This window comes from Apodemus sylvaticus, chromosome 3, assembly GCF_947179515.1.
Source record: "Apodemus sylvaticus chromosome 3, mApoSyl1.1, whole genome shotgun sequence".
Classification (NCBI taxonomy): Eukaryota; Metazoa; Chordata; class Mammalia; order Rodentia; family Muridae; genus Apodemus; species Apodemus sylvaticus.
In genome coordinates, this window is record NC_067474.1 from 123,400,148 (window position 1) to 123,427,983 (window position 27,836).

A 27,836-nucleotide genomic window follows, 5' to 3' on the forward strand; every position below is an offset into this window, starting at 1 on the left:
CAACAGTCCGTCCACACCCATATATAATACAAGTGCGTAAAATATGCCTGCAAGATATTTTCCGTAATAACATGGTACTGACTCCTTCCTGGTCCGCATGCTCCCCGACAGTACCGCACCAAGACCACCCCGGTTATCAAGTCTCCCAAGGGGGCCGCGGAGGAGGCTCCTCCCCGGCGGATCGTCATCTACGGCGTCCAGGAAGACAATGGCTCACGCGTGCAGAACTTTGCCCTGGATCTGACGCCTCCGCCTGAGATTGTCTATAAGTCAGAGCCTGGCACCAGTGACGGCATGAACGTGCTGGGCATTGTCATCTTCTCGGCCACCATGGGTATGTGTTGTCCCTGCTCCTGGCAGTGCCCTCCCAGCATTCCAGGGCCTTCCTTCCTGCTCTTACTAACCGGCTCCAAGCCCCGCTTGTGTTGAGGATTCCTGCCCCTGGGGCTATCCTCCTACCCCATCCAGCCAGGAAGGACTGTCACTGTTTGGAAAGACTTTCACCCCACATTCTAGGCTTTCCCTGGCTGCCTCTCTCTCTTTCCAGAGCTTCTGTGTCATTTCTTGAGGCTCACAGTGGCCTCCCTGAGCAGGTTTCTCCCTTTGCAACTATTTTATGGGCTCCCAAAGTCCCTCCAACCACAATGACTTGCCATAAGGGAATGACTTGGGGCCCCTTATTTGTATGTGAACCTTCAAAGGCATGTGCTTTTCTGTTGTTGTTGAGGGAGGTAGTTTTATATTCTTGGGTTTGTTTGTGTTTTGTTTTAAACTTTTTCTTTTGAGAATTTCATACATATATATAATGAATACAGTTTTTTTGTTTGCTTGTTCTCTTTTTTTGGTTGGTTGGTTGGTGTTTTTGTTGGTGTTTTTTGTTTTGTTGTTGGTGGTGTTTTTTTTTTTTCATTGTTTGGTTTTTGAGGCAATGCCTCATGCAGCCTGGGCTGGCTTACACCTCACTGAGGATGGCCTTGAACTCCTCCTGGCCTCCCGCCTCTCTGCCAAGTGGGATTATAAGCATAAAGCTTATTCCACTTATATTCTTGTTCTTAAAGAGACCCCTAAACTCTATAGCTTTAGATCCCACAACCTTCTGCTGAAAACGCTGCCCACCAGCACCAGGACCATACACAGGGCCCCCTTCTGTCTTGGGGAGGAAGCTCCAGCCCTGGATGCCTTTCGCACCAACCCTGGGTGGCTGGCTCCAGCTGCCCCGGCTTTTTTGAAGCAGTTTTTCTTTTACAACATGCTCCACATCCTCTTATGTACACGAGACATCTGGGCCACATTTTAGCCCCAGCAACAGTCCCCCTCCCCACCCTGCCAGCCTGCTTCCTCTCTCTCTTCTGTCACTAGCACTCTGAAGCATAAGCTTCTGGGTTGTTCCCTGCACCTTGTCTTGCCCCTTCTGGTGCGTCCTCGGGGTCAAGAAGATGGTCCTGTTCTGTAGGCTACACTTGGACAGAAACCAAATGGGGTGTTAGAAGCTGCAGAACTCAGGGCTGTAGCCCAGGCTGCTCCGGAGCCCTGCAGTCCCGTGGCCGGGCTTCTGTCCTTACCTCACCACTCCTGTCCTTCCTCCCTGTCACCTCTCTCATCCTTCAGGGGCCTCCCCATAAGCAAACCATTCTCATCAAGGTCTTCTTGTCCCCAGATTCAGTCAGGAGCCCAGGCCATGGCTTCTCTGCTCAAGATGTTCCACAGTGAACATCTGACCCTGTTGCATTAGTCTCTGCTTGTGTGGAGTTGCTCCGAACCTCGGTTAGGTGGCTAACTTACAGTCCAAATGGCTTACAGTCTATTTGCCGGAGCCCTGCATGGTGACTAGCAAAGACAGGGCTCAGAGAAACCTGTTCGATGCTTGGATGATGACTGAGTATGTAGACAGTGATGGATAGCAAAGCTCTGATTGGCTTGGCTAAAATACCAGACACACAGAGGGCTAAGACCTGGATGTGATATGGTCACTGGACGTGCACCTGGCAACTCAGCTACTGGGCTTTCTTCCCCTCTGCCCACAGCCTGAGGGATGTGACGAATAAAGGCCACCTGGTAACAGTGAAAAAATGCCTGAGATGCTCAGTGCTCACGGGGTGGTGTGACTGTGTCTCACTGTGCATTTGTGCATGTCCACTGGGCAGTGTGACTGGCCGTGTGTCACAGTCATTTGTGCTTGGCGTGCCCGCTCCTGTGTGCACCATCTTAGCGTGCCCACTCCTGTGTGCACCATCTTAGTGTGCTCTCTCCTGTGTGCACCGTCTTAGCGTGCCCGCTCCTGTGTGCACCGTCTTAGCGTGCCCGCTCCTGTGTGCACCGTCTTAGCGTGCCCGCTCCTGTTTTTTTTCAAAGCAGACTGGATACCAGAGTATGTTCAGGAGCATTTTATCTCTAGGGGACAAATGTCCATTGCTGTGTGGAAGATGACGAGAGTGAGTCTTGGGGCCGTCAGCAAGGGCATATGCACCCCTCTGTCTCTGCTCTGCCATCAGTGTGTCTGTGCGGAGGCCTGGTACCCCTGTGAATCTCTCTGTGTGACCCCGCAGGCATCATGCTGGGCCGCATGGGTGACAGCGGAACCCCCCTGGTCAGCTTCTGTCAGTGTCTTAATGAGTCCGTCATGAAGATCGTGGCGGTGGCAGGGTGGTAAGTCTCCCCCAGGGAGAGTCCCCTTTCCCCCACTTCTGTCCTGGACACATCCCTGGACCATCCTCAGTGCATTCTTAGCTCAACAAACTGCACAGGAGGCTCAGCCTGGACCAGGGCCACCATAGCTAGCTGACTGTGTGGGGTTCCCAGCCCAATCCAACCTCACCTGCTTTCTTGGCCTCAGTTTCCCCATGTTGAAGAGCCTGCTTAGCTCAGCTCTTGAAGAAAGCACGCAGCGGAAGTGAGAATCCGTAACTGTTCCTGGTTCAGAGTTCAGACCTTAGGTGCCTGATAGAGGAGTGTGCAGAGGACTGACTGTGGTCACCTTGGAGGTGTGGCCTTGCTGAGCTAAAATGGGGCTTCTTAGAGGACATGGCAGCTGTCTAGACCTGGGGCAGCCAAGGGACCTGGCTCTCAGCTGGGCACCTCGGTCTCACCCAGTCCTCGTGAGTCATGAGGGGCTTGAGATGAGATCACGCAGTGAAAAGGTGCGGGGGGTGGGGGTGGGGACCCTGAACTGAACCCGAGGCCTCTCTGCCGCCCCAGGTACTTCCCCTTTGGCATTGTCTTCCTGATCGCTGGCAAGATCCTAGAGATGGATGACCCCAAGGCAGTAGGGAAAAAGCTGGGCTTCTACGCTGTGACCGTGGTCTGCGGGCTGGTGGTCCACGGCCTCCTCATCCTGCCTTTTCTGTACTTCCTGATCACCAGGAAGAACCCAATCGTCTTCATCCGAGGCGTCCTGCAGGCCCTTCTCATTGCACTCGCCACCTCCTCCAGGTAGCCCGAGACGGAGAGCTGAGAGGGTTGGGCTAGGCGGAACAGAACTGTCCATCTGTCTAGCCGTCATTCACCTACAGCCACAGAACCACTGAAAGTGCAGACGTGGCTCCTCACACAGAGCCCAGAGGTGGCGATATGACCATACGGGAGCTTATTGCCCAAGGCTCTGCCTGCCTTGGTCATTCTTAAGGCTTCCCTTTGCCCACGCTCCCAAAGCTTCCTCAGTCTTCATGGAGGCCTGTCCTTACTCCAGGGCAGAGAGGGTGTATCGCTTTCGCAACCTCACATGTTCCTGTCAGGGCAGATCCCGTGACACGGGAGGGGTTCTGTGTGTCTACTCCAGATGGAGTGTCAAGGCTGGATAACCTGTTTCAACCTTGGCAGCACTTCTAGACAGCCAAGGCTTCGGTCCTGGTTCTGTTAAGCACACCTGTGTGATGGCGGGCCGTCCCTTAGCTTTCCTGGACCTCAGTGCCCCATACCTGGTCATTTGTACTGGCACAGGATTGCTTCAGAGGCTGAGAGAATGCTCTGGGGTGAGAAAGCAAGTAGAACCATTGGAACCCATGCCCAGCCTTGGGGACGACCCAGTACAGCTGAGGACCTGCGATAGAAGAGGGAGAGAGGGAGGGAGGGAGGGAGGGAGGGAGGGAGGGAGGGAGGGAGGGAAGGAGGGAGGAACGGAATGGAGTTGTCACCCATGATCATCATGCCCTATGAGGAAGGATTCTCCTGAGAGCAAGTGTCCAAGCTCCCTGTGGAAGGAATTGTGGGGATTGGAGCCCACCTTTCTGGGCCAAAGGTCTGGTGTTCCTGACAGCCCTAACCTTTCTTGTCTGGGCCTCAGTCTCTGGGACTGTGTTGTGCTTTATCCCTGTCAGAGGTTCCCTACCCCTGCAGCGGAAGCCCCTTCCCAGAGACTTAACACAAGTACTTCTCTTCTCTGAGTACTGTGTGGGAGTTATGTGCAACAGAAACCAAGGTGTCCAGGCTTGCTGAGGCCCCGTGAAAGGCTGGACTCAAGGACCAGGCACTCTGGCATAGTCTCTGGGAATCACCACTGCAGATACTTTGGGCACAGAGCATAGCACTGTGCCGCTGAAGTACCCCCCCCCATTGCCTTCCTGGGGACTCTTCCCAGGGTCGTTCCTACCAGCCCAAGCTGACCCACGTGTATGCCACACATTTCTGTCAGGGCATCAGTGAGCTGGCTCTCCTGTAGTGGCTCACTTCCGAGGCCCAGACCATCCTGGTGGGCAGACACCTGCCCCTCTGCCCATAGCTCAGCCACACTGCCCATCACCTTCAAGTGCCTGCTGGAGAACAACCACATCGACCGACGCATCGCTCGCTTTGTGCTGCCCGTGGGCGCCACCATCAACATGGACGGCACCGCGCTCTACGAGGCCGTGGCGGCCATCTTTATTGCCCAGGTCAACAACTATGAGCTAGACTTTGGCCAGATCATCACTATCAGGTGTGTCCTAAAGCCACACGCTGGAGGGCCCCGGGTCAGGAAGGACATGGGTGTATGCCAGCCACAGGCAGGGTAAGCCTGATCAGGCTGAGCAGAGTCAAAGGCCAGGCCTGAGGACCGTGAGGCTGGCATTGAGCACAGGCTGCGCAAAGGGACAGAGCCCAAGATCCCTGTAGGCCAGTCCCTGCATACAAGGCCGGGCCCAGGGTGAGGCTAGGGCGGAGCCGAACTGGTAGACTGCCAGAATCTCCAAATATCTCTGTTCCACAGAGGCACAATTTCCAGACCTCTCATGGATGGGAATGGGGGACCTGCTTCTCTGAGAACCCCCCATGGGATATCAGGACAGAGCCCCCACACCCTTGGCTGGCCCGTAGGCTCTAGCATCCTGGGCTCCTTGGAGCCAGGGCTGTGGCAGGTCTCCCTGCCATATCCTTCTCCCTCTGCAGCATCACGGCCACTGCAGCCAGCATTGGGGCGGCTGGCATCCCACAAGCAGGACTCGTCACCATGGTCATTGTGCTCACCTCTGTGGGACTGCCGACCGACGACATCAACCTCATCATCGCTGTAGACTGGGCGCTGTGAGTGCTTCGTCTGGGTCCCCGCCCGGCCCCACCCTTTGGTGAGGGCAGCAGGGTGGGGAATTGCTATGTGTGATATGCTAGAGTACCCCAATAATTCACACCAGTTGTGTGACTGGTGTTCCAGAATTCAAAAGTGAAGATGGAGCCTTCTTGAGGTTCTAGAGAGTGACCCCCCCAAGTCTGGCCCCTCTAAACGCAGGGCCTGTGTCATGAAGGGGCTTCCTTAGTTGCTTTGGGACCACTGTGGGTGGCTTAGGTGCACCCCTGCCTGCGGGCCCTGCCTGTGCCTCTGCGCACCAGCCTTACCCTTTCCAGTTGCCCACTGAGATTGCTGCAGCTCACTGTCAACCTTGGCTTGCCAGGGACCGCTTCCGAACCATGATTAACGTGCTGGGTGACGCACTGGCAGCGGGGATCATGGCCCACATCTGCCGGAAGGATTTTGCTCAGGACATGGGCACTGAGGTGAGAGCGGTGTCTGTCCAGAAAGCCTCTTAAGACAGTGGTTCTCAACCTGTGAGTGTGACCCCTTTGAGGTCTAAGGGCCCTTTCATAGGGGTCACGTATCAGATGTCCTGCTATGCTACCTATTTTCATCATTGTTTCTAACAGGAGCAAAATTACAGTTATGAAGTAGCACTGAAAATGTTCTGATTGGGGGTCACCACCACATGGGGGCCTGTATTTAGAAGGTTGCAGCATTAGGAAGGCTGAGAACCACTGAGCTAGAAGATGGAGCCATGGGTGGGGCCGCAGAGTTCCAGATGCTCATCCCACCCACCGCGAAGCCTTCGGTCGCATCCGCCATAGCTCTGGGCTCCTTGTCCCGGCAGATGACTAGCTTCTTTGACACCCGTTCAGGGAGGACCCACCTGCAGAGCACCCAGATCTAGCCAGTGAAACAGTGAGAAAACATCTTCCCTCTGAGAAAGCCAGTCCCTCAGCCAGGACGTTTGTGAGGCAGCGGGGAGCTGTCTGCTATTCAGGATTGCCTGTATGCGCAGAAGTCTGCATCTTCCTCACTGCAAGGAAGCTGGGGTTGAGACAGGGAAGCGACTGTTTTCCTGACTGGACTTTGTAAGGCAAGACCTTCATCTACCAAAATAGGCGGTAGGAGGCACGGCAGCTTGCAAACTGGCGCCTAGAGAGCCCTGTAACCTGCCAAGGCTACCCAGCTGTGTTTATAGGAACATGCCTTTCAAGCGGCTCCCAGGCCCACACGTCTGCTCAGCACTACCTACCTCAGTCCCTCCTAGTGCTAATGAGGCCCCATTTCCTCTCCAGAAGCTGCTACCCTGTGAGACCATGCCAGTGACACTGCAGGAGATGGTGGCCGCCCAGCAGAACGGCTGTGTGAAGAGTGTAGCTGAGGCCTCAGAGCTAACCCTGGGGCCCACGTGCCCCCACCACATCCCGGTCCAGGTAGAGCAGGATGAGGAGCCAGCCACTGCCAGCCTAGACCACTGTGCTATTGAGATTAATGAACTGGAGACCAACGTGTGACCCTGCAGGGCCGCAGAGCCAGGCCAGACCCTGGGGCTTGGGCTAAGGGTAGGAGTTGAACTCAGAACACACCCAAGCAGCTGACACACCCACCCTGCCAGGCTAGTCAGTTACTTATGAGAAGGAGTGTCTCAAACAAGAGACAACTGTGTGCAGAGGCCAGTGGGCAGTCGTGGCTTTTGTGGCCCGGGACCTAGCTGTGACAGTTTCTACTACATGAGCCCACAAAGGTAGGGGTCTTTGACTATACTTTGTGAGGAAATAGTTTGGGGGTTTTGAGAACTAAAACCACTCCCTGGAAGCAACGTCATGGCCAGGATGCTAATTTAAGTCTCTGCTACTCCCTTCTAATAAACAAGACAGCCTGCAAGGAACAATGAAAGAGGCTGTGCCTTCTCCGGGGTCTCCACGGCCACAACAGCTTCCGTGTCATGAAGATACAACACCAGTGTCCCTGTTCCTGCCCCAGCTATGTCCAGGCCAGGTCAACCCCACTCGACCTCACAGCATGTGGTTTTAACTCAGTAAGGGCTGGCCCATCCCAGGACTCAGACCTGCTGCCTTCGCACATGACAGCCTGCCCCAGACCTCTCATCTAGTATGGAGGCTGATGTCTACTAGGGCGGGAGACCCAGTGGGTACAGTCCAGTCAGCCTTCCATGAGATGGGCGAGCGAGGCGGACCATAAAGAGAAAGACCCAGCTTGGGATGCTCCTGCCAAGTGACTAGCGGTACCTTGGGGTCAGAACTCTTTGCGTGGCAAAATGGAATAAGAGTCCCTAGTCCCTTCCATGTTTGCAATAACGTGATAAATAAAAGTCTTTGTTTTTTCAAGACTTTTGGATGTGACAGACTATGTGTTTTGCTTTGTGCTTTGAGACAGGGTATGGGAAGGCAGGGCTAGCTGCCCATTATGTAGACTCTACTAGTAGCAATCCTCCTGTTCCTGCTCCCCTGCCTACTGAGGTAATAAGGCCAGAGCCACACTTTCCAGTTGAGACCAGACTGTGCAGAATTTCTTTGCTGAGCTAATGCAAGTTGACAGCATAGGTCAGCGTCCTGGTGGCCACGGGAGGGCAGGTCCATCTGAGCTGTGCCGGGCAGGAGACAAGCCCACCCCAGGCCACCTCAATCGGTCTGACTGTAGCTGGGCCTTTTCCAGGGCGGTGTGGATAGACTTCCTTACCTGGATCAGCTTGGTCTGGGCCCTGGCCCTGAACTCAAGCCTCAGAAAAGGAAGAAATCTCGGCCGAAGCTGCTGCCCTTGGTTAACTGTTGCCTTAGAGAAGGACCTGGCCCAAAAAAGCCTTAGGGGCGGAGATCAGACAATCTGTTCTGTGGGGTGGAGGTGGGGGTGAGGTGGGGGTCTGGGTAGGGGGTCTAACTCTGTGGTCTGGGGGGACTGTATACCAGACCTGTGAGACCCAGGGAAGAGACAGGCTTCCCCAGGAGCACACACCCTCACCTTTAAACTCCATCTACCTTCCCCCTGTGAGAGTAAAGACTCCAGGAAGAGCCTCAGCTCTGGGACACCCCTCCCCACTCTCTATGATTCTCTCATGGGCCCACATAGCTATCCTTCATCAGTTGATTGCTGACCACCTAGGAAAGATCAAATGTCCCGCCAGTTACTTCCTCTTCGCATGCATGGGCTTTTATTTGGCCCTCCCCTGAGTCTCTCCTTAAGATCTCTGAGGAATCCGGTTGCCTTTCCCTGCTAGCCACAGGCACGATTCTATATTTTGGTGAACTTGACAGAAACTCACACCCCTCTAGGTCAGGGAGATCCCTGGTCATTTAGATCCAAATAACAGCTGGGTGCAGCCTCCCTACGGCTTTCAACCCAACCCCAGCTCTCCGTCAACGGGGTGGCATAATGGCCGTGCCCCTCACCTCGTTCCTGGGAATACCTAAAAAGACCTTGTCCCCAAATGAGCTCTGTAGGAGCCCTCAGACCTGCCTTCTGCCTCCTCTCTGCTTAGACAGCACCAATCACCTCAGTAACGTTAGTAACAGCGCCTCCATGCAAAGGTGACTTTCCAGGTGGGTTCTAAACAGCCCAGGGCCCATGGGTGGTCCATTTGGAGGCTCAGCTTGGTGAGGATGGGGGATGTGCAGGCCTGTGCAGCAGTCCAGCACTAAAGGCACATTTCCACCCAAAGAGTGTATGTGTGCACCGGGCCTTCCTGCCTCGCTACCACGCCCCGTCCCTCCTGTCGGCGCTACTCCTGTGGGGCCCCTCAGTCCTGGTGCTGGCCCTCATTCCTCTGGTCAGGGGTGCTGCCTGCTGGATCTTGCCCACCCTGAGCAGATGCCAGCCCATCATCTCCTTGGAGGAAGCACACACGGACACAGCAGCTTTGCAAGGGCAGGGATAATACTTTATATTAGTTTTTCTGTAACAGGAAAAATCAACTTTGAGATTTTTATCTTCATATATTTTTTTCCTCCTTAAACAAACCCGAAGGTACCCAGAACTTCCCTGCAGAACTGAAGACCAATGCAGCTGCTGCCACCCACCCCACCTCCACCCCACCCCACCCCCACCATGCACTGCTGCCTCTTTCCCTCCCAAGCCTTCTTGAGGTTGTTCTTTCGGAAAGTGCCTGTGACCTGCCAGGGCACAACAAAAGGGGGCTCCCAGCAGTAGGACTGCCCAGCACCTGGGGAGGAGGGGAGGCCGTGGCAGAAGGCAGAAGGTTCAAATCCCCATGGGAAGGCACGAAACAAAAGCCAGCTTTTGAGTCTCAAAGAGTGGAAAGCACCCAGCCACAGAGTAAGGAGACAACCCTGCGTCTCCAAGGGAGGGACCAGATGACGGGGCACATGGCCAATTGCTTATGGCCAGGACTGGCTGGAGGCAAGAGCTTTTGGTAGCAGAGGTCACTCTGTGTAAGTGAACAGGAGGGGGAGGGTAGCTGCCCGAGTGTACCAGGCCAGTGTGTGTGTGTGTGTGAGTGTGTGTGTGTGTGTGTGTGTATCAGTGTGAGATTGTGCAGAGAGCCAGTTTGGAAGGTCATATGCAGCTGGCTATCTACGTGGCTAGGCTGGGGGTGTGGCGGTGAAGTGGTATCTGCACGTGTTTGACTGTGTGACACATTGCTGGAAGGGGCGGGACACGAGACTGTGTTCAGCCCGTGACTTTCGGGTGCCTCTTGGGCTCAGCGTTGGGTGTGTCAGAAGGGGGCGCTCATGGGGCACAGGCCTGGGCTGCAGAAAGGAGTCCGGTAGTCCATCATCCTGTGGAACATGTCGGAGAGTCAGGACTAGCTACAGCCAGCCTTGGGTGAAGTGGATCAAAGTAAGGGGTTTTGGAAGCCAGGCTGCTGTGCGTGGGAAGAGGAGGAGCCTCTGGGAGTGTAGAACCAGGAGGTACCCAGGCCTGGATCCAGAGCTCCCTGGGGCTCCTCCCAGCAGTACGTTCAGTTGACTTAACTACAGTCAACATTCCACAAAATGGGAAGTTTCTCCCTCACCCCAGAACTCCACAGTCCTCTTCATGAGAGCCAGGAGCCCTCATGGGAGCAACCGCCCTTTCCTGCTGATCCTGGCTTTTAAGGACTGTGCCTCAGAACAGGGACTCCACCTCCAAGGCTGACCCTGGGAGCCAGCTCTGCCCCTCCAGGCTCACAGCCCCATTAGTGGACACCCTGTCTCCATCATCACACAGCTGTCACCATCCATCAACAACACCCTCTACTAGCTCCTCTCTGCTCCAGGTTCTACTTCAGGTCAATATCCTAACCTGGCCATGGCCACGCCCTGGCCCCATAGCTCCGAGCACACTCCCTGAAGTCCTACCTAACCTTAGCCTCTCCTACCACAGCTCTCTGCCTGGACACTTCCTATCACCTCCCAGGTTTCAGCTTCCTTCCCGTGTCTCTGCTACCAACATTTCCATCTGCCCCTCCTCCTTACCAAGCCTAGGGCCTCAATCTGAACAGAAACTCAGCCATAAATGAATCCAACTCTATGCCTGACCAGCCATCAAGCCACTAGCCTACCTGTGACAGCAGCCACTCAGCTCCCTGGCCCCCTTCCACAACGGGACAATTACCAACCTCCTGCGATCCTCCGGCAGCCTCATACCCTCCCCCACAGCATATCCCATGAGCATCCTTGCCACCAGTGCCAAAAGGAGTACCAGACAGTTTCCCCTGAGTTTTATACGGCCTCCCCATGGCTACTGCCACCCCACAGCACATGCAGGCCCTGCCTTCCCAGTCACCCTCTCCACCCTCCTCTCTCTCAGCCGCTCCCTATGACATCACAGGGACTCCTTGTAGACACGTTCAGTTACGTACAGCAGTGCCCACCTCCCTCAGGCTCTTAGTACTGAAGCAGTTTGAGTCCCTCACTTCTAGAGAAGTCCATGAATGTATCAAGTATGTGTGTATGAGTGCGACCCCATGTAAGCCTGTGTGAATGGCTACCCACAGACATGCCTTTATGCATATATCCATAGGCACACTTTTGCACACAGATACATTCATGTTATTACCTGTGATTGTGTCTTGGAATAAAATGTGTATATATGCACACATGTGTAGATGCTTGTGTTACACGCATGTGCAAACTCCCTGCATATTAACTACCTATGGCTGTCCTCTCCCTCCCTACCACAGAAGCTTTTCGAGCCCCCTCGGTGTCTGTCCCTACCTCAAGGCCTACAGTGACGAGATCCCCATCTCTAGCCCAGGCCTCTCCTCTGAGCCCCAGACTTAGAAGTCTCTGTACCCCAGAGTATCCCCCAGCACAATACTCACCTCCCTGAGCTAGAGTGAGTGCCTTAGCACAAACTGGCTTCCATGGGCACACACACACACATACACACACACACACACACACACACACACACACCTACCTCACATGGTGTGATCCTACATGCAAACAAAATGACAGGCTTTCAAAATGAAGGCATAGAACAGAGACAGGGTGAAGTCAGCACACAGAAAGCCAAGGCAGGTCAGGGACAGCAGGGTATGGTAAGAGGTGCCGTCACACACCTGCACAGACCACCCACCTGGGTCACATCCACGTCACTTTGTCTTATCTCGTTTCCTCTTCCTCGTCGTCATCCTCCTCCTCCTCCTCCTCTTCCTCATCTTTGTGGCCTCGGTCCTTGGAAGCGTTACCAAACTCGAAGTTGCCTTCAATGTCCAAGACCTGCAGCTGTTTCAGCCTCCGGAAAGCGCTTTCCACCACTGAGCCCACAGCCAGCTTGTTGAACCTGAGTGGTGGGCCGTGGGTCAGCGGCAGGAGGCATGGCTGATGCCTCCCACCTGCCCAGCTCAGAGAGGAAGGGGGATTCAGGAAGCGCCACAGCAAGGTTCGAAGGCAGGGGACCAAGAAGCACGGTGCCCCTGTGACAAATAGACCTGTTAGGACACCAATAGCTTGGAAGAAGGGGGTGGCAGAGGCAAGAAAGGTCTCCCTCTACACACAGTCACTTCATGTGCAGAGAGGCAGCCATGAGAGCTGCCTCTGTTGCCCTCCTCCCCACTAACCTCAAGATCTGACTGGCACACAGGCGAGGCCATGGCTGAGCTGGTAAGGGATGTACTCAGCCCAACACTGGAGGCCGAGTCACACCACCCAGTGTCACCACCCTGAGCCTGTCTTCTATTCTGTCTTCCCTCTGATTTGGGCGGGCCAAGTTGGAATGAGGGAGTGGGGTCTGAGAAGAAGCCAGAGTCTGTGGGGTCTGAGTTCTCTGAAGTCCTAACCCCCAGCCCAGTGGGGACCTAGGCCTTTGTGTTCTTGGTCTGACACCTCAGCCCCACCTGGCTGACTGAACACTCTTGTCTTCATAGGCAGGGGTTGTGAGTGAGCTGTTCTCTGGGCTTCCTCCTGTACCACATTAGCATCAACAACACCCTGCGCTTGTCTTTACTGTTTCTGATGCCCACTAACAGACCTGTGAGCCGTCGCAGGTCTGGCAGAGAATGCTCACCCTCAGGGACTGAGGTGGCACAGGCTTGTGGGGTCCTGCAGTGTACTCAGGGCTCCCTGGCCAGTCAGCATTGAAGCCAGGCTCCCCAACACCCACACTCTAGCTGTTGCCCCAGGTCTCAGCTGTCCTCCATTGTTATATGTGCTGTCAGGGCCACAGGGACTTCCTACCTGAGGAAGACTCCCTTGAGGTTGGGAGTGGAGTCAAAGGCATTGGCAGGGACAGCGCTGATCTTGTTATTCTGCAGGTACAGGTACTCCAGCGATGGGGGGAGCCCCTCAGGGATCTCTGTGAGCTGATTCCCAGCCATGTCCAGCAGCTGCAGGGGTGAGCAGGGCAGGTCAAGGACTCCCACCTGTGCAGAGCACTGACCAGCCTTCAGACTCCCACGATGCCACAATCTATCTCCATCTCTACTGAGGGAAGGGCTCTGACAACCACGGTTTCCAGGTGGGGAAACAGCTCGGCGAGGTTAATCCACTTGTACGAGGCTGGGAATGTGCTGTGCCAGACTCCACACACTTGTTCTAATTGGTGTGGGTCCTGCCCAGTCCCTCCTGCCTTTGCACGTGAAGTCATAGCCCCGCTGCCTGCACGTCACAGGCTTTCCTCTTCAGTCTACCTGTCTCTCCCATCAGACTAATCATGTCAAGATCCACACGTGCAGGTCACATGTGTGGGGGCCAGGAGAGTGGGTACAAGGCCTGTAGAAACCCTGGCATAACCAGCAGGTCCCAGGCTGGTTAGGTTCTGAGTCACCTGTGCCTGAAGTCCAGGAGAGAGAGCCAGGGAAGTGGGGGAGGGGCCCTGGCACACACTGGCTCTGTGGCCTCCCTTGTTACCCCTTATAATGCCAACCCACCTTCTCCAGACCCACCCTAGTGCTGCCCTGGGATAGAACTACATCATCTGTAAGCCCTTCATCATCTTCAGAGGCTGGGATACAGGGTCATCCAACAGGCTCACATCCCACACAACTTGGTAAGCTAGCACCAGGATTGCAGTAAAGCCGAAAACTTCCAATTCTGTCACCTCCCAGGCCCACGGGGCTTCTTTCCCATTTTGTCTCCACAGCCATTGGCACTGTACCATCCGCTCTGTCAGTCCCTCCCTCATTCATTCCAGAGACACTTGGTGCCCATGGAGCATGGACTCTGCGAGACACCATCTCCACTCTCAGGAAGCCAGTCAGGCCGTGGAGATGGACCAGAGCCTGACAAAACAAGCCATGGGCTTGGCTGTAATGAGGGAGTAGGGAAGAGATTCACCCAGCTTCGAGCCAGGAAATGCTTTCCAGGGCATTAGCACAGGGTGGATTTGAGGCAAAAGGAACAAGCTGCCAGTCAAAAGACTCAGCGTGAGGGGGATCCTCACTCACTCGCTCGCTCACCAGGCTGAGGTTCGGGAGACATCTAACCCACCTGTCCCCGCTGACAGGTAAGAGTGCTTCCTAGGCAAGCTGAGTCTGAGATAGACCGGAACAAGCATGGGGGTCCCTGTTCCTCACAGGGTCCCCAGTTCTGGAACAACAGTGTCTAGTACAAATGTGGGGACTCTTCAAGACTTATGGAATGAATGAGTGAAGGAAGGAACAAACGAATAGGTGTCTCCTGTAAGCAAGGCAGGTATTGTACTTCCAATAGAAGGGCCACCGTGTGCTGGAGCAGGAGCAGAGGGAGGCTTGAAAACCCCAGTGGAGGAATCTGACCTCAGGGCAACGGGAGCTGTAGGAGACTGGACAGGACCCTATGTGAACAGGCGCTTTGCAAGTACAGGAGTAGTGAGGTTCCCCTGAGAAATACGGTGGCTTGGCTTGGGGCATCAGCAGCCAGACTGCAGAGCTGCGGCTGGGTCAGGTGCTGGTGGGCTGCCCGAGGCAGACAACAGAGACAAGAAGGTTGCCCAGGGCAGCTTCCAAGTTTCCCCGGTGGCCTTGGCCTTAGTGAGTCAGCAAATGTAACAAGAGGGAGCTGGCAGGAGGCTTGGGCCAAGTTATCCTCCTGAGGAACAGCTAGAAAGGCCACATGGAGGCCTGATTCTGGTGTGTGGCTCTCAGCAGGGTAGTCTGGATGAGGAGGGCGCCCAGCCAGGACGCAGAGACAGCTTCCTCACCAGGCTAAGCTCACCTGGCTTCTCTCTGGCATTCTTTGAAGACACCCCAGTCCTGATGGCACTTCCCACCCCATGGCCAGTTATGAGCATGTTAGCTGAAGCGTGGGCCCCTCCTTCTACCCTCTGGTGAACTGGCCTGACCACATAGAGACACAGGTCACTGCGTTCGCTGCGCCCTTTGCTCCTGAACCTATACGCAGATTGGAATGCGTGGCCATGGCTCTCCACCGCCTTCCCAGCAGGTATCCAATGAACAAGCTCAGTCAGGCTATCGCACGGACCCTGGCTCCTGGCACACAACTGCCACTCGTCCTAGCAGCTGAGTAGGCTCATCCTGGTAGGTCCACCATCCTTCCTCCTCCCCGTGCCTTTCCACCCGCCCACCCCCCACTCCCCACCCCCCACTCCCCACCCCCACCGTGTGGCCCAGTCCTGTAGTACCTGCAGACCAGCAAGGTCCCCCCAGGAACGGGGCCCCAGTGCCCGGCTTCGCAGCCGGTTGCCCGTGAGGTAGAGTTCTCGAAGCTGAGCCATGCCAGCCAGTGCCCCGCGTGCCAGGGCAGCCAGCTCGTTCCGCTTGACCTTGAGCACGTGTACGTTTTTGGGCAGGCCTGGAGGCAGCGTCTGCAGGCGGTTGCCAGACAAGTCAAGCGAACGCAGCAGGCGGAGCTTGCGGAAGGCGTCCCGGTGCATCTGTGGACTGGTGATGCGGTTGTAACTGAGGTTGAGCTCTTCCAGGAAGTAGGTGGTGGCGAAGTCCTCGCGGCCTATGCCGGTAATCTGGTTGTGCAGGATCATGAGGGTGCGCACCCGGCGGGGCAGGCCACTGGGCACACGTTCCAATGCGTTGTTATATAGATGCACAGTGTGGAGTTTCTTGAGGCCCTGGAAGGCCAGCGGGTGGATGCCCTTGGCCTGCAGCTGGTTGCTGTGCAGCAGCAGGTACTCCAGGCTGCGGATGGGGGTCAGCACATCAGCATCTACGCTCTGGATGACATTTTTCTCCAGGTGCAGCAGGACCAGGCTGCGGGGAAGACCCGCTGGGACCCTCGACAGGTTGTTGCTGGACAAGTCCAGGTACTCCAGGCTGGACAGCTTCCTGGAGAAAAGAGGGAACTGAGATGCTAGGCAGCAGGCCACAGCCAGCTGCGGTCTCAGCATCTCTTGTCTATACACAGGACTCGTTCCCCGAGACAGACATGACAACAGACATAAGCCCCGAAGATTCTCCAGAGAAAGCAACCAAGGAAAAGTGACACGTGACTGTGCCCAGCTGAGACAAGCTGAGACCGCAGGTGTTGCACACTGCCAGGTGGTGATGCGGACGGAGGGTGCGGTGACACGGGGACCCACCAGAAGGTCTCGTTGTCCAGGCCCTCATCAGTCAGGTAGTTGTTTTGCAGATACAGCTCCCGCAGGTTGCTCAGCTCACTGAAGGCCCCAGGGGGGATCTTCTCTAGTTTATTGTTCTAGAAGGAAAGGGAGGGATGGGGCAGAGGGAGAGGCAAGAACTGGGCCTCAGGAGGAGATATACAGAGGAGCCTGAGGCTACCAGGAGGGGTGTCAGACATGAGCATCTGATAGCCCCCTCAAGCCCACACCGAAGGTCGGGTGCCCAGACTCCTGCCTGCTTCCCTAGGTAGCTAATACCCGGCAGAATACGCTCAGATTCACTCAGCATCCCCATGCCCAGCTGGGCCATGCCTCTCCCTCTGTGTCCTGTGTCGGGGACATGGGTCTGCCTCTACCTCAGCTCCCCTCTCCATTCCCCACCTTGAGGTGCAGCTTGTACAGAGCAGGAGGCAGGTGCTTGGGCACGTGGCGCAGGAAGTTGCTGGACAGGATGAGGATCTCAACGTTGCTGGAGCCGTTGAACATGTTGTCCGGCAGCCCAGCATCTGCTAGCTTGTTGTTGTGCAGGTATACAGACCTGCGGGGCGGAAGTGTGAGCCTCACCCCACCAGGGCTCCCTGGCCATGAGATAGCTTGATCGCGTGCCTTCAAACTCCTACTCAAGCTGATGCAGGGCCCGGGGTACTTTTCCGCCCTCTTAACCCAGGGACACAGAGTTAAAGAACTTCAGAACCCCCTCGTGGTCAGAAACAGGGCCCAAAAGCTCAACATCCTGCCAGAAGTCACCACATAAATGGACAGCTGAAACAGGACTTGCTGGTCCAAGCCCAGCGCCTGCATCTGAAGCCCTGAGTAGAAGTCCCAGGAGTGGTCACACCTCCTTTGGCAGCTTCAAAGAAGGGCACCTTTGCCTGCCGGAAGTGACTTTTTCTACCCAGACTCCACCTCTCCATGCACAGGCTCTTCTTCCTCATTTACTGGATAGAGGCCTCCTCACCCCTCGGTTTCAGCCTTCTGGCTCCTGAGCTCCGATAGGCCCTGGGTGTTCCTTCTCCGCAGGCCTGAACACAGCCCACAGCCCACGCCACAGCTAGCCCCTCCTCAGGGCTTGCCTGTGTCTCCTGCTTTGCCCCTGCCTCCCTCAGACCTTCCATACTCGCCCCACATTTACACATCCCCACACACCCAGGATCATCATCCCTCTGACCTCTGACCTCAGATTTGGCTTTTGGCCAAAGGTGAGTCCATAGATCTTCGTGAGATAATTGGCAGCGAAGTCCACACTGATCAGGGCGTTTGGCAGGAATCGGGGTGCCAGGGTCAGCTGGAGAGGGAAGAGCCGGCAGAGAGGCCAGTAGAGGGGCAGAAGCCAGCTCAGGCCCTGCCGCCCCCAAGCTCATCTGCTACCCTCCCCTCCGCGCTTCCCTGACAGCAAAGCTACTCTTCCAATGGAGAAACGTGTTCCATCTCTTGATGAAACAAAGCGTGTCCAGCTCCCGCAGCCCTTAGCTTGTCAATCAAAGCCTTTTGCACCTGTCCCCACTCTTCTGCCTCCTGGGCTCACAGGGAAGGAGGAGAGGTCAGAAGAAACAGTGAGAAGTGAGAGGCGTCTGACTACTCATGGAAGGAAGGCAAGCTCCACACCCGCCATAATTTCCGTTTATCATTTACATTTTGAGACGGTGTCTCCTTGTGTCCAGGTTTGTATCAAATTCCTGGACTCAAATGATCCTCCCACCCGAGTCCTGGGGAGCATCAACACAGGCCACCTCAACAGCACAGCCTTGCCCAGGCTGGAATCTGCCTGCCCTTTATACGAATGGCATGTCCTCTAAGAAGACTTCCAAGTGCCTGTGTGGCATGTTGGGCTCTCCCTCCACCCGTGTGCTGGAGGTATTGGCTGCTTCATTGTCAGACATGCTCTAGGTTAAAGGGGATGGTGTGTGTCCCCTTCTCAACATCCAGGGCAATAGGGACCCAGAGGCCACGCTGGCAAGGGCACTGGGAAACGACCACAGAGCTCAAGGGAAGTCAGGAGGGTAAGGAACCCTGCCTACCCCAGGGAAGCCCGCCCACTCCAGGGAAGCCCGCCCACCCCAGGAAAGCCCGCCCACCCTAGGAAAGCCCGCCCACTCCAGGGAAGTCCGCCCTCTCCAGGGAAGCCCGCCCACTCCAGGGAAGCCCGCCCACCCCAGGAAAGCCCGCCCACCCAGGGAAGCCCGCCCACCCAGGGAAGCCCGCCCACTCCAGGGAAGCCCGCCCACCCCAGGAAAGCCCGCCCACCCAGGGAAGCCCGCCCACTCCAGGGAAGCCCGCCCACTCCAGGGAAGCCCGCCCACCCCAGGAAAGCCCGCCCACCCCAGGAAAGCCCGCCCACTCCAGGGAAGTCCGCCCTCTCCAGGGAAGCCCGCCCACCCAGGGAAGCCCGCCCACCCCATGAAAGCCCGCCCTACCCCAGGGAAGTCCACACACCATCTATGGCCCTCACCTTGTTGTTGGCCAGGTACAGGTAATTGAGGCTAGTAAGATGCTCAAATGCCTCCTCTGGGAGCCCTTTAAAGGACAGGTCAGAGCCCTGGATGAAGGAGAGGCTACAGGGGAGCAGGGGAACCACCAACTTGCCAGGCAGCGCCTTCCTTTCCTATCAGTTCCAATGTCTACCCTGCCTTCATTCTCCTCACACGGCTCAAGCATAGAAGCAAGCAGCTAAGGGGCTTGCCGAGGCGCTGAGGGACCCAGTCTAATCCTCTGACCAGGAAGGAGTGCTCCCCGGGGAGGACTGCAGGAGTCGGAGCCTCTTTTCAACTTCAGCCCCACCTAGAGGCAGGAGCCACCAAGCTGGGATCAGCTCCGAGGGAGCAGGAGAGGCCTCACTCCTGATCCCCTCAGACAGATGGCTTGTTACAGTTGCTTAGACTGGCCCCTCTCCAGCCCTGAGCTGACCTCTGACACCTAGTTCCCACCCCAGGACCACCAGCTGCTGGAGAGGGAACAGTTACATAAGCCGCGGACTGTCTCCGGGGAGCACCCTGCTGTGGAGTAACGGGATGACCGGCTGGAGAGAGCTCCAGCCACAGCAACGCGAGAAACAAGTTGCTAAGCGAAACAAAGCAGGCCTCCAAGCTACTGCTCGCTGTGGGTGACAGCCTAAGACAATGGCTGCAGCTCACGGGAGGCGGTTGGACATTGTATAAACTCACCCAAGCACGGCAACTGGACTGGACTTTTGAACTCAGTCACTTATGGCACATAAGTTACATACAAATAAAGCTACTTTCTTTTAAAACGGGGGAGGGAGAATACCAAAATCTTAATATTGATTAATTCAACATGGAGGAATTATGAGGGTTTTTTTTCCCCTTCCACTTTGTTTTCCAAAATATTATGTACTATATTTGTCTTCGGGGTTGGGGGTGGGGTGGGGGAAGGAACTTAAGAATGCTGCTCTTGGGTTCTAAGGGCCCTTGCAAATTGCAGAGTCTCTGACAAGTTCCCAGGAAGCCTGTGCTCTCAGTGTCCCAGGCCCCACCTCCTGGGTCTCAGTCAGAGCAGACTCAGGCTCATATCGAGAGACCCCCCCCAGCCCCCCTTCCCCCTGGGGTCTGCATGGTTAAGCTCTCACTATGCCCCTCAGGCCTCTGCTCACCAGCCCGAGTCCCACACTCCTCACCTCGGGACGTCAGGCGGTTGTTCTGTAGGTTCAGGGTCTCCAGCCGTTGCAGCCGAGCCAGCTCCTCGGGGTAGATCTTCTCCAGCTGGTTGTTCTGTGTGGAGATGAGATGGGGCAGCAGCAGGTTGGGGGTAGGGTCAGGGGTACAAGGCTTCTGAACCTACCCTTGGTCCTAGGAGCGTCACTTTCTTAGGGACCTGCCTTGGAATTCTCTCCTGAGGCAGACAGTGCACAGCCATGGACACAGAGATATGTGTGTGTCCCATTCTTAAAGAGCCCACATGCAGACATCTACCCACAGTTCAGACCCACACCAAGTGACAGCCACTCAGAGCTGATCCCTAAACAGAAGCCTGTCCCCTTCTTTGGCCCTGTAGCTCCCACTCCCCTTAGAAGATTAAGTTTCTAACCATGTGGAAATCCCTCAGGAGCTGGAGGAGGAGCCCGAACTAAACTCCATAGCCCCATAGCCCCATGAACCCATAGTCTCATAGCCCCATAGCCCCATGGCCCCATAGCCCCATGGCTTAAGTCCTCCCCCCTCCATCTCTTTCTTTCTCTTTCTTTCTTCCTTCCTTTCTTTCTTCCTTCCTTCCTTTCTTCCTTCCTTCCTTTCTTTCTTTCTTTCTTTCTTTCTTTCTTTCTTTCTTTCTTTCTTTCTTTCTTTCTTTCTTTCTTTCTTTCTCTTTGTTGTTGTTGTTTTTCAAGACAGGGTTTCTCTGTGTAGCCCTGGCTGTCCTGGAACTCACAGGAGTCCTGGCTGGCCTAGAGTTCCATCTGCCTCTGCCTCTGCCTCCTGAGTGCTGGGACAGTAGGCGTGGCTAAGCCCTCTTACCTCTACTAGACTTCTTTGTTTACTCATTTGTCAGTTGCACCCGAACTGTGAGCACCTGAAGTCAGGGTGGGACCATGCCCTTCCTACACACCCAATGCCACACAGAACCAGAGGCACCCACAGTGGGTACGTGAGACAGTCTGTGACTGGGTAGGTAAAGGCGCCTAATAAGAACTGCCTTCAGTTTGAACTTTCCTCTCATTGGTCCACAGCCTGCCAAGCCCCTGAGTGGCCACATGCATATCTCCTACTTTCTCTTGATCTCTGGAGAGAATAACAGTTCCTCCTCTCCTCTCCCCTAGAGCTGCCCTGGATATACCAGGATCCATCCACCCATCCATCCATCCATCCATCCATCCATCCATCCATCTATCCATCCATCCATCCATCCATCCATCCATCCATCCATCCATCCGCTCACCCACCCATCCATCTATCCATCCATCTACCCATCCATCTACCCATCCATCCACCTATCCATCCATCTATCCATCCATCCGCCCACCCACCCATCCATCCATCCACCCATCCATCCATCTACCTACCCATCCATCCATCCATCCACCCATCCGTCTATCCACCCATCCATTCACCCATCCATCCACACATCCATCCACCCATCCATCCATCCACCCACCCACCCATCCATCCACCCACCCATCCATCCACCCACCCATCCATCCATCCATCCATCCACCCACCCACCCATCCATCCACCCATCCACCCACCCACCCATCCACCCACCCATCCATCCATCCACCCATCCATCCATCCATCCATCCATCCATCCATCCACCCATCCATCCACCCATCCACCCATCCATCCATCCATCCATCCATCCATCCATCCAGTGGGCCTCAGCACAGGCCAGTACTCTCACGTTCTGCTCTGAGCCCACAGCCTCCAGGAGTTGAATCCCCTTGATTCGACTTTCCTAGTCCTGTACTGGTATTAGCGGCACTCTCTCTATTCAGGGCTGGGCAACTGTGTGTCCAGGGTGAGACATTTTTACTCTCAAATTTTTGTGGCAGCCCAGACTCTTCCATAAGCCAGCAGGCTATATCTCAGGATTCTGTAACCAGGACATGACAGATACCCCAAAGGTGGGACCAGAACTCCATGAGTCTGATCTCCCCTGAAACTGGGGCTAGTGAGGAATCACAAAAATTGGAGGTTCTAGTAAGAAGCATGTTATACAACCATGTACAGCTGGGGGGCGTAGCACTAGCCTCACCTGCAAGGACAGATGGTTGGTGTGCTCGGGCAGGTCGCCTGGAAACTCACGCAGGTCAATGCCACCACAGTCCACAACACCTTCCTGGGAGCAGGCACACTCTCTGGGACAGTCAATGGTGACTGGGCCAGGCTCTGGCTCCTCGGAGCTCAGAACTAGCACAGGCTGCTCCTCTTCCTCCACAAATTCATTCTCCTCAGGGCTCAGGGTGTGGGTGTCACTTCGGCCAAACACAGGTGCCCTCACAGGCAGCACAGGGCCCAGGAGGAGCTGGGGCACCAGCAGCAGGAGTGGCAAGCCCCTGCTGCCGGCCATGGTGCCTGTGGGAGGAGTGGCTCAGCCCACCGCCGTGCCAGGTGATGCCCTGGTCACATACACTGGGCATGTATACAGGAAGTCACGATAGGTCATGAGACAGTTGGCACTTGGACCTTGATGACTGCCACCCTGTCTTATCAGGAATATCCCCAGTGGTGACAGAAATACCACGAAGCCTCTTCCTTAGGCAGGGCTGCAAACCAGCCTGGGCCCTGAGGAGTCTGTCCCCTTATTTCACAGAAAGGAAGCTGAGGCAGGACCTAGACTGCTGCTGTTCTGACAGCCAATGTGTCAGACCTTTGCCTGTCCCCTAGCAGGTGTGTCCCTGCGCTCTAGCTCCATGTAAGTAGGGTCCCAGGGTGTGGCCCTGACACTCTTCCAACTCTCCCAACACATTACACAGGATGGTAAGGGAGGGACCTTTAGTGGCCTTTCCTCATGTTGTGGTGATCCTCCCAGCCATAAAATTATTTCCATTGTTACTTCCTAACTGTGTGAATTGTAGTGTGAATATCTGATACACAACTCTTGTGAAAGGGTCATTTGCTCCCCAAAGGACTCGTGACTGCTCTCACAGTGATCTGCCTCCCCTCCCCCACCTCATTACCCACTCTAGCATCCCTCTTCGCCCATCCCATGTCTACCCCACTTGGACTGCGTGGCCGGCCTGCTCCCGAGCCATTTGCTCCCAGAAGGTGCTAGAGCCCACTAGTTCACTTGTGACTCCCACTGCTGCGCCATTCACACACCACCTGACTCAGATGCCCCATCTTGGACCCAGCCCCGGGTCCTGGACATCCAGGCGAGGCAGATCACATCCGTGCCCTCAGGAGCAGGTGACACCATAGCCACTCCCTGCTGGATTTGGGTGGCAGTATAAAGAGGTCCCTAGGAGGATGAGATGTCCCACGGGAAGAGTAGGAAAGAAGAAAGTAACAGCCAGGTCCCTTCACCCTACGCACAGTCCACGCGGCCTAAGCAGGCGTGAAGCCCGGCCTGCTAGTCTGGCAGAGAACCAGGGAGCCCAGCAGAGATCAACGAGGGACACTGCCCTCCATCCCTGCCACCCCTCTACAGATCATTATCCTCCCTTCCCCATAGCTGATTCCACAGTCTTCTAGCCAGAGCAGCCAAGGAGAGGTGGGGGGGGAGGGGCATGGAGGAAGCGGGCCTCACATTCCCTCAGAGCGGAGGCCGGGGATGGGCACAGAGAAGGAGCTGGCCCTCGCATACACCAGGTACTCACTGGACAGGCTGGGTTTCTTCTCTCACCTTTGGCTTGTCTCCATAAAAATCCACAAGCTTCTCTGCACAGATACATAATTTAGATCAACACTGTGAACCAGACGGAAAATGTCTCCCTCACTCCTTTAGAGACCCGCTAGCAGAGGCCCACTGTGACAGCCATTAAGGGGCCAGGCTGAGCTCCAGGGCTTCTGCATCAACCCGTGCGGCTCTCCTGGGGGCCAAGGACACCAAGTGCCGTGCGGCTCTCCTGGGGGCCAAGGACACCAAGTGCCGGGTCTGACAAGGACACCTGGGGCAGGCTGCTGGCTAAGAGGTTCATGGTCCCCTGTGCTCTGAAGTAGATCCTCAGGGCCACGTGTGGCTGTGGGGCCCTTAAGGCATGGCTAGTTCACAGTGAGACGTGTTTTAAAGAACACATGTATGTGTGGATGTTGAAGGCACTGCAGAAAACAATGTAAAATGCCTCATTAATACTAATGATATAGAGTTCCTAACACTTAATATATTGGATTAAACAAAATTAAGGTTACCTAGCTTACTTTACTTAAAAAAAAAAAATTATTTGTGTCAGGCATCATGGAGGCACATGCCTTAAATCCCAGTGCCCCAGAGGTAGAAAAAGGCAGAGCTCTGTGAGGTCAGGGCAGCCTGGTCTACAAAAAGAGTTCCAGGCCAACAAGGGCTACATAGTAAAACCTTGTCTTTAAAAAATCATGCGCGCGCGCGCGCGTGTGTGTGTGTGTGTGTGTGTGTGTGTGAGAGAGAGAGAGAGAGAGAGAGAGAGGGAGAGGGGGAGGGGAGGGGGGAAGGGAAGGGGGAGGGAGAGGGAGAGGGAGAGGGAGAGAGAGCACTGTGCTCCAAGCTAAGCACTGAGCATAGGGAGGTCAGGCAGGAGTGCACCCTCTCTCCATTCTTGTCTCTAAGCCTGTACTGCACACCCCATGCTATCTGGGCATCAAGCCTCCAGACGATTCTCCTGCCTCTGCCTCCCATCTTGCACAGGAATGCCAGGATCACACATATGCCCATCTGCGTCCGTGGTTCTGAGGATTGTACTCAGACCTGCAGAGCTGGTGCTTTTACCCTCTGAGCCATCTCTCTGGCCTCTCATTTTCTTTTTCTTAATGTGGCTTGCAGAACATCTTTATAGTCGTATGTGGCTCACACCACATTTATTAGTCAGCGCAGCTTTAGGGTCTGATATGAAATCTGAATCATCTGAGCTGTGAAGGGAAGGCATGGAGGAGCCCAGAGCATACCCTTGCTGTGGGGGGATGCCTTCCAGGAGGGAGCAAAGCCTATGCTGGCCGTTCTGACTGCAAGCATCGGCAGGAGAGACTTGGTGTGTGTGAAGGAAGGCCTGGGGAAGGCCTGGGGTCTGGGGAGTCTGTTCGAAGGGGCTAAAGTGCCGGTGCACAGATGCAAAGCATGGATTCCAGAGCAAGAAAGGAAGAGTGCACAAGGCTTGGCGTAGATGCTCAGACCCCAGCATTACCCCCTGCACTCAGTGCCCTGAACACTCGCTGAGCTCCCACTCTCCTGGGCTAGAGCTTGCTGGAGCAATAGAAGGCTCCGTTGGGCATAAACTATGCTCCTGATTTGCAAGCTGGAAACTCAAGGGCAAAAGGCCCCTACAGATGCCCACCTCAGAGATCTCAGACTCCTCAGTAGCCCTCTGCCCAGAGGTCCTGGCTTTGTCCTTCAAGGTGAGGCCGAGCCTCCCCTGATTCCAGGAATGGAATGGATTTGTGAAAGGCAGAGGAGAAAGAGCTACAACATCATCTGTTCAGATGCCCTGCTTCATAACTGAGTATATTAAAAAAAAAAAACAAAAAAAAACTCAGGAGCAGGAGCGAGGGCCCACCTGTTAAGAGCAGCTCTCTGCTTGCAGAAGATGAGAGCCCAGCACTGGCTGGGACGACTCACAACCCCCGGAACCCCAGCTCCCGGGGATCCGGTGCCGCTGGCCCCTGGCTGCACCTGCATGCACAAACACACAATAAAAAAAAAATTTTTTTTAAAAAGAGGAAAACAGGGCATGATGGCTCAGCCAGTCATGGTTATTGGTCTGCCTCGAAGCCTGATGACCAGAACTGCAGTCCCAGGACTCACATGGGAGCCGGAGACAACCAATTCTGGCAAGTTGTCCTCTAAGTCCCACACATGCTGTATGGCACGCATGCACACACACACACACACACACACTAAGTAAATAAATAGATTAATTAATCAATTAAATTTAAGACTAGGACTAATGGTTGTCTTCTGCCCACAGCCCAAAGCTGCTCCTGAAGGCTGAGGAGTTCTCCGAGTGAATAAAGCAGGCGGAAACGGTGGGCAAGGTGTGGGGTAGCAGCAGGAAAGAGGCAGGTATGTTTACGCATGTAAACAGGGAATAGAAGTTGGGTATGGAGGCACAGGTTGCTGAGGGTATCATCCGCGATGCCAGGATGTTGGTGATGGAGATCCGTCAGGGTTCCCGTAGGTCATGTTCAGCACCCTTATGTATGACTCCAACAAGCCTACTGGTGACACCTCCTAGCCAGGATCAGACGGACGGGACGGACCCTCTCATGATGCACAAGTCATTGACACTTCTTACCTTACATACCGAAGTCTGGTCCCAGGGCTCCGAGCGTGTACAAAAGGAGGCGGAAGCCCCAGACCAGCCTTTGAGGACTTTCCCAGAGCAGCGCAGGCCCTTCCCAGTGGTGTTCACCCTGTGAGCCCGCCTGGGATCTGATCATTTGGGCTTTTTCAGGGCAAAAGGGAGGGGTAAAGGAGGAAAGGCCCACCCAGGGGTCCGCCCAGCCCACAGCCCAGGGGCATCTTCCTGCCAGGCAGAGCCCGGTTTCACCTTCCCCAGCAGTCCCTCAGGTTGCTAATGCTCATCCTTCTGCCGCCTCTTGCGCACCTGCATCCTAGCCCTCGCGACAGCGCTCGCTGCAAGCCTTCTCCCCCACAGCTTCAGCAGCAGCTGCCTCCCAATCTGGGCCCCAACACAGGAATCCCAAGCCGACCCTACCCCCCTTCTTCCACCTGACTGCAGGTCAGGTATTCCAACTCACCCATCCTGGTCAACCCCACTCCCCACCCTGCACCAGGTTGATAGTGGTTCCGGGACCCACACAACTTAGGGACGACCATGCTTCTTGCCCTGCCCCTTTCTGTGTTCCACTGGAAGCAGCTGCCTAGACAGCGGTCGGAATGCAATGTCCTGTGTTAGACCGCATCTAAGCAGTCGAAGCCAAGTTCCGCTGCTTGATTGTGCGCCTCACCTGCCCTGGCGCCCTTGGGAGTGATTTCTGCCTTTCTGTGCTTGTTTCTGTGTGTAAAGAGGTCGTCAGTGTTGGGCTCGGTGGAGCCCCCGACGGACTGACGTGAAAAGACTCAGGATGCCCTGGGCCCCAGTTCTCAGTGCAGAGGTTCAGGCCCCTTTCCATTTCCACCTGCCCCCACAGTCCCTGTCACCCGTCCGTGTGCCTCCACCTCCCCTCCCCATCCGCTCGCAGATTCTTTCCAGATGCGCGCAGCGGGAGGAGCCCGAAGGCTGGGACTGAACATCGAGTAGAAAAAGCATCCCCTGCCCCCTGCTCCTGGTTCCGCAGGGGTCCCGCCACCCCAATGAAGGAGCGCCTAACTGTGCCCCTTGCGCAGGGTCCGCAGAATAGGGCGGGATACGGCGACCCTCCCGGTGGCGGCAGGGGCGGTGGGAGCACGGCGGGGAGTCAGCGAGGGCTGCCCGGGCGCGGCCGGTGGCCCGTGGTCCCTCGGCTCAGCGGCCGCCCGCGTCCTACCTGCCGCTGCGCGCCGCGCCGTGGGCGGACCAGGCTCCCGGGTGTCCGCTGCGCTCCGCGGGCGCCGGCTCCTGTCATTCAAGTCGAGCCGTGAGCGCAGCGAGCCAAGTTTTGTTGTGGGTTCTCTCTCCCCGCCTCTCCCCCGGCCCCCGCCCCGCGTGCATCTGCCGGACGCCGGCCTCTCCCGACACAGGCGCAGGGTCCCGCCGGGCGCGGGGAGGGAGGGAGGGAAGGAGGGAGGGAGGGAGGGCCTGCGCCCACGGCGTCGGGCTTGGCGGGGGCCCCACTTCCCGGGAGCTCGCGCCGCCGCCCCGG

General features: G+C 55.8%; 2 protein-coding genes across 3 annotated transcripts in view; one reads left to right on the forward strand and one right to left on the reverse strand.

The window, feature by feature from the left end:
* Slc1a7 (solute carrier family 1 member 7) overlaps window positions 1-7,107 on the forward strand; it is a 42,576-nt gene extending 35,469 nt beyond the window's left edge. Inside the window, exons 5-11 of the mRNA XM_052176945.1 lie at window positions 112-334; window positions 2,547-2,646; window positions 3,196-3,429; window positions 4,715-4,909; window positions 5,359-5,493; window positions 5,859-5,961; window positions 6,781-7,107. Coding sequence (XP_052032905.1) covers window positions 112-334; window positions 2,547-2,646; window positions 3,196-3,429; window positions 4,715-4,909; window positions 5,359-5,493; window positions 5,859-5,961; window positions 6,781-6,999 — 1,209 coding nt within the window. The 3' untranslated portion in view covers window positions 7,000-7,107. The remainder of the gene's footprint in view (window positions 1-111; window positions 335-2,546; window positions 2,647-3,195; window positions 3,430-4,714; window positions 4,910-5,358; window positions 5,494-5,858; window positions 5,962-6,780) is intronic.
* A 2,415-nt stretch (window positions 7,108-9,522) lies between these two features.
* Window positions 9,523-27,769, reverse strand: Podn (podocan). 2 transcript variants are annotated; one of them, XM_052176951.1, is made up of 13 exons: window positions 27,522-27,769; window positions 25,589-25,704; window positions 23,749-23,783; window positions 22,159-22,478; window positions 20,088-20,181; window positions 18,906-18,970; window positions 17,632-17,741; window positions 16,838-16,994; window positions 16,418-16,533; window positions 15,506-16,163; window positions 13,123-13,271; window positions 12,023-12,229; window positions 9,523-10,239 (listed from the first exon to the last, which is right to left on the reverse strand). In XM_052176951.1, the coding sequence occupies exons 1-12, from the start codon at window positions 27,597-27,599 to the stop codon at window positions 12,049-12,051; spliced, it is 2,079 nt and encodes a 692-aa protein (XP_052032911.1). In that variant the 5' UTR covers window positions 27,600-27,769; the 3' UTR covers window positions 9,523-10,239; window positions 12,023-12,048. The 2 variants fall into 2 exon arrangements, with proteins under 2 accessions (XP_052032911.1, XP_052032912.1); XM_052176952.1 differs by lacking the exon at window positions 27,522-27,769 and having other exon boundaries at window positions 23,723-23,783; window positions 25,589-25,645.
* Window positions 27,770-27,836: the final 67 nt, after the last annotated feature.

Bases quoted from the DNA above. Each gene is read 5' to 3' on its own strand.
- Podn (XM_052176951.1), bottom strand. From the start codon at position 27,599: ATGACAGGAGCCGGCGCCCGCGGAGCGCAGCGGACACCCGGGAGCCTG. The intron at 20,182-22,158 runs GTGAGGCTAGTG...ATCTCCACACAG, and splicing joins CCAACCATCTGTCCTTGCAG to AACAACCAGCTGGAGAAGAT. The intron at 12,230-13,122 runs GTAGGAAGTCCC...CCCACCACTCAG, and splicing joins CTCAAGGGAGTCTTCCTCAG to GTTCAACAAGCTGGCTGTGG.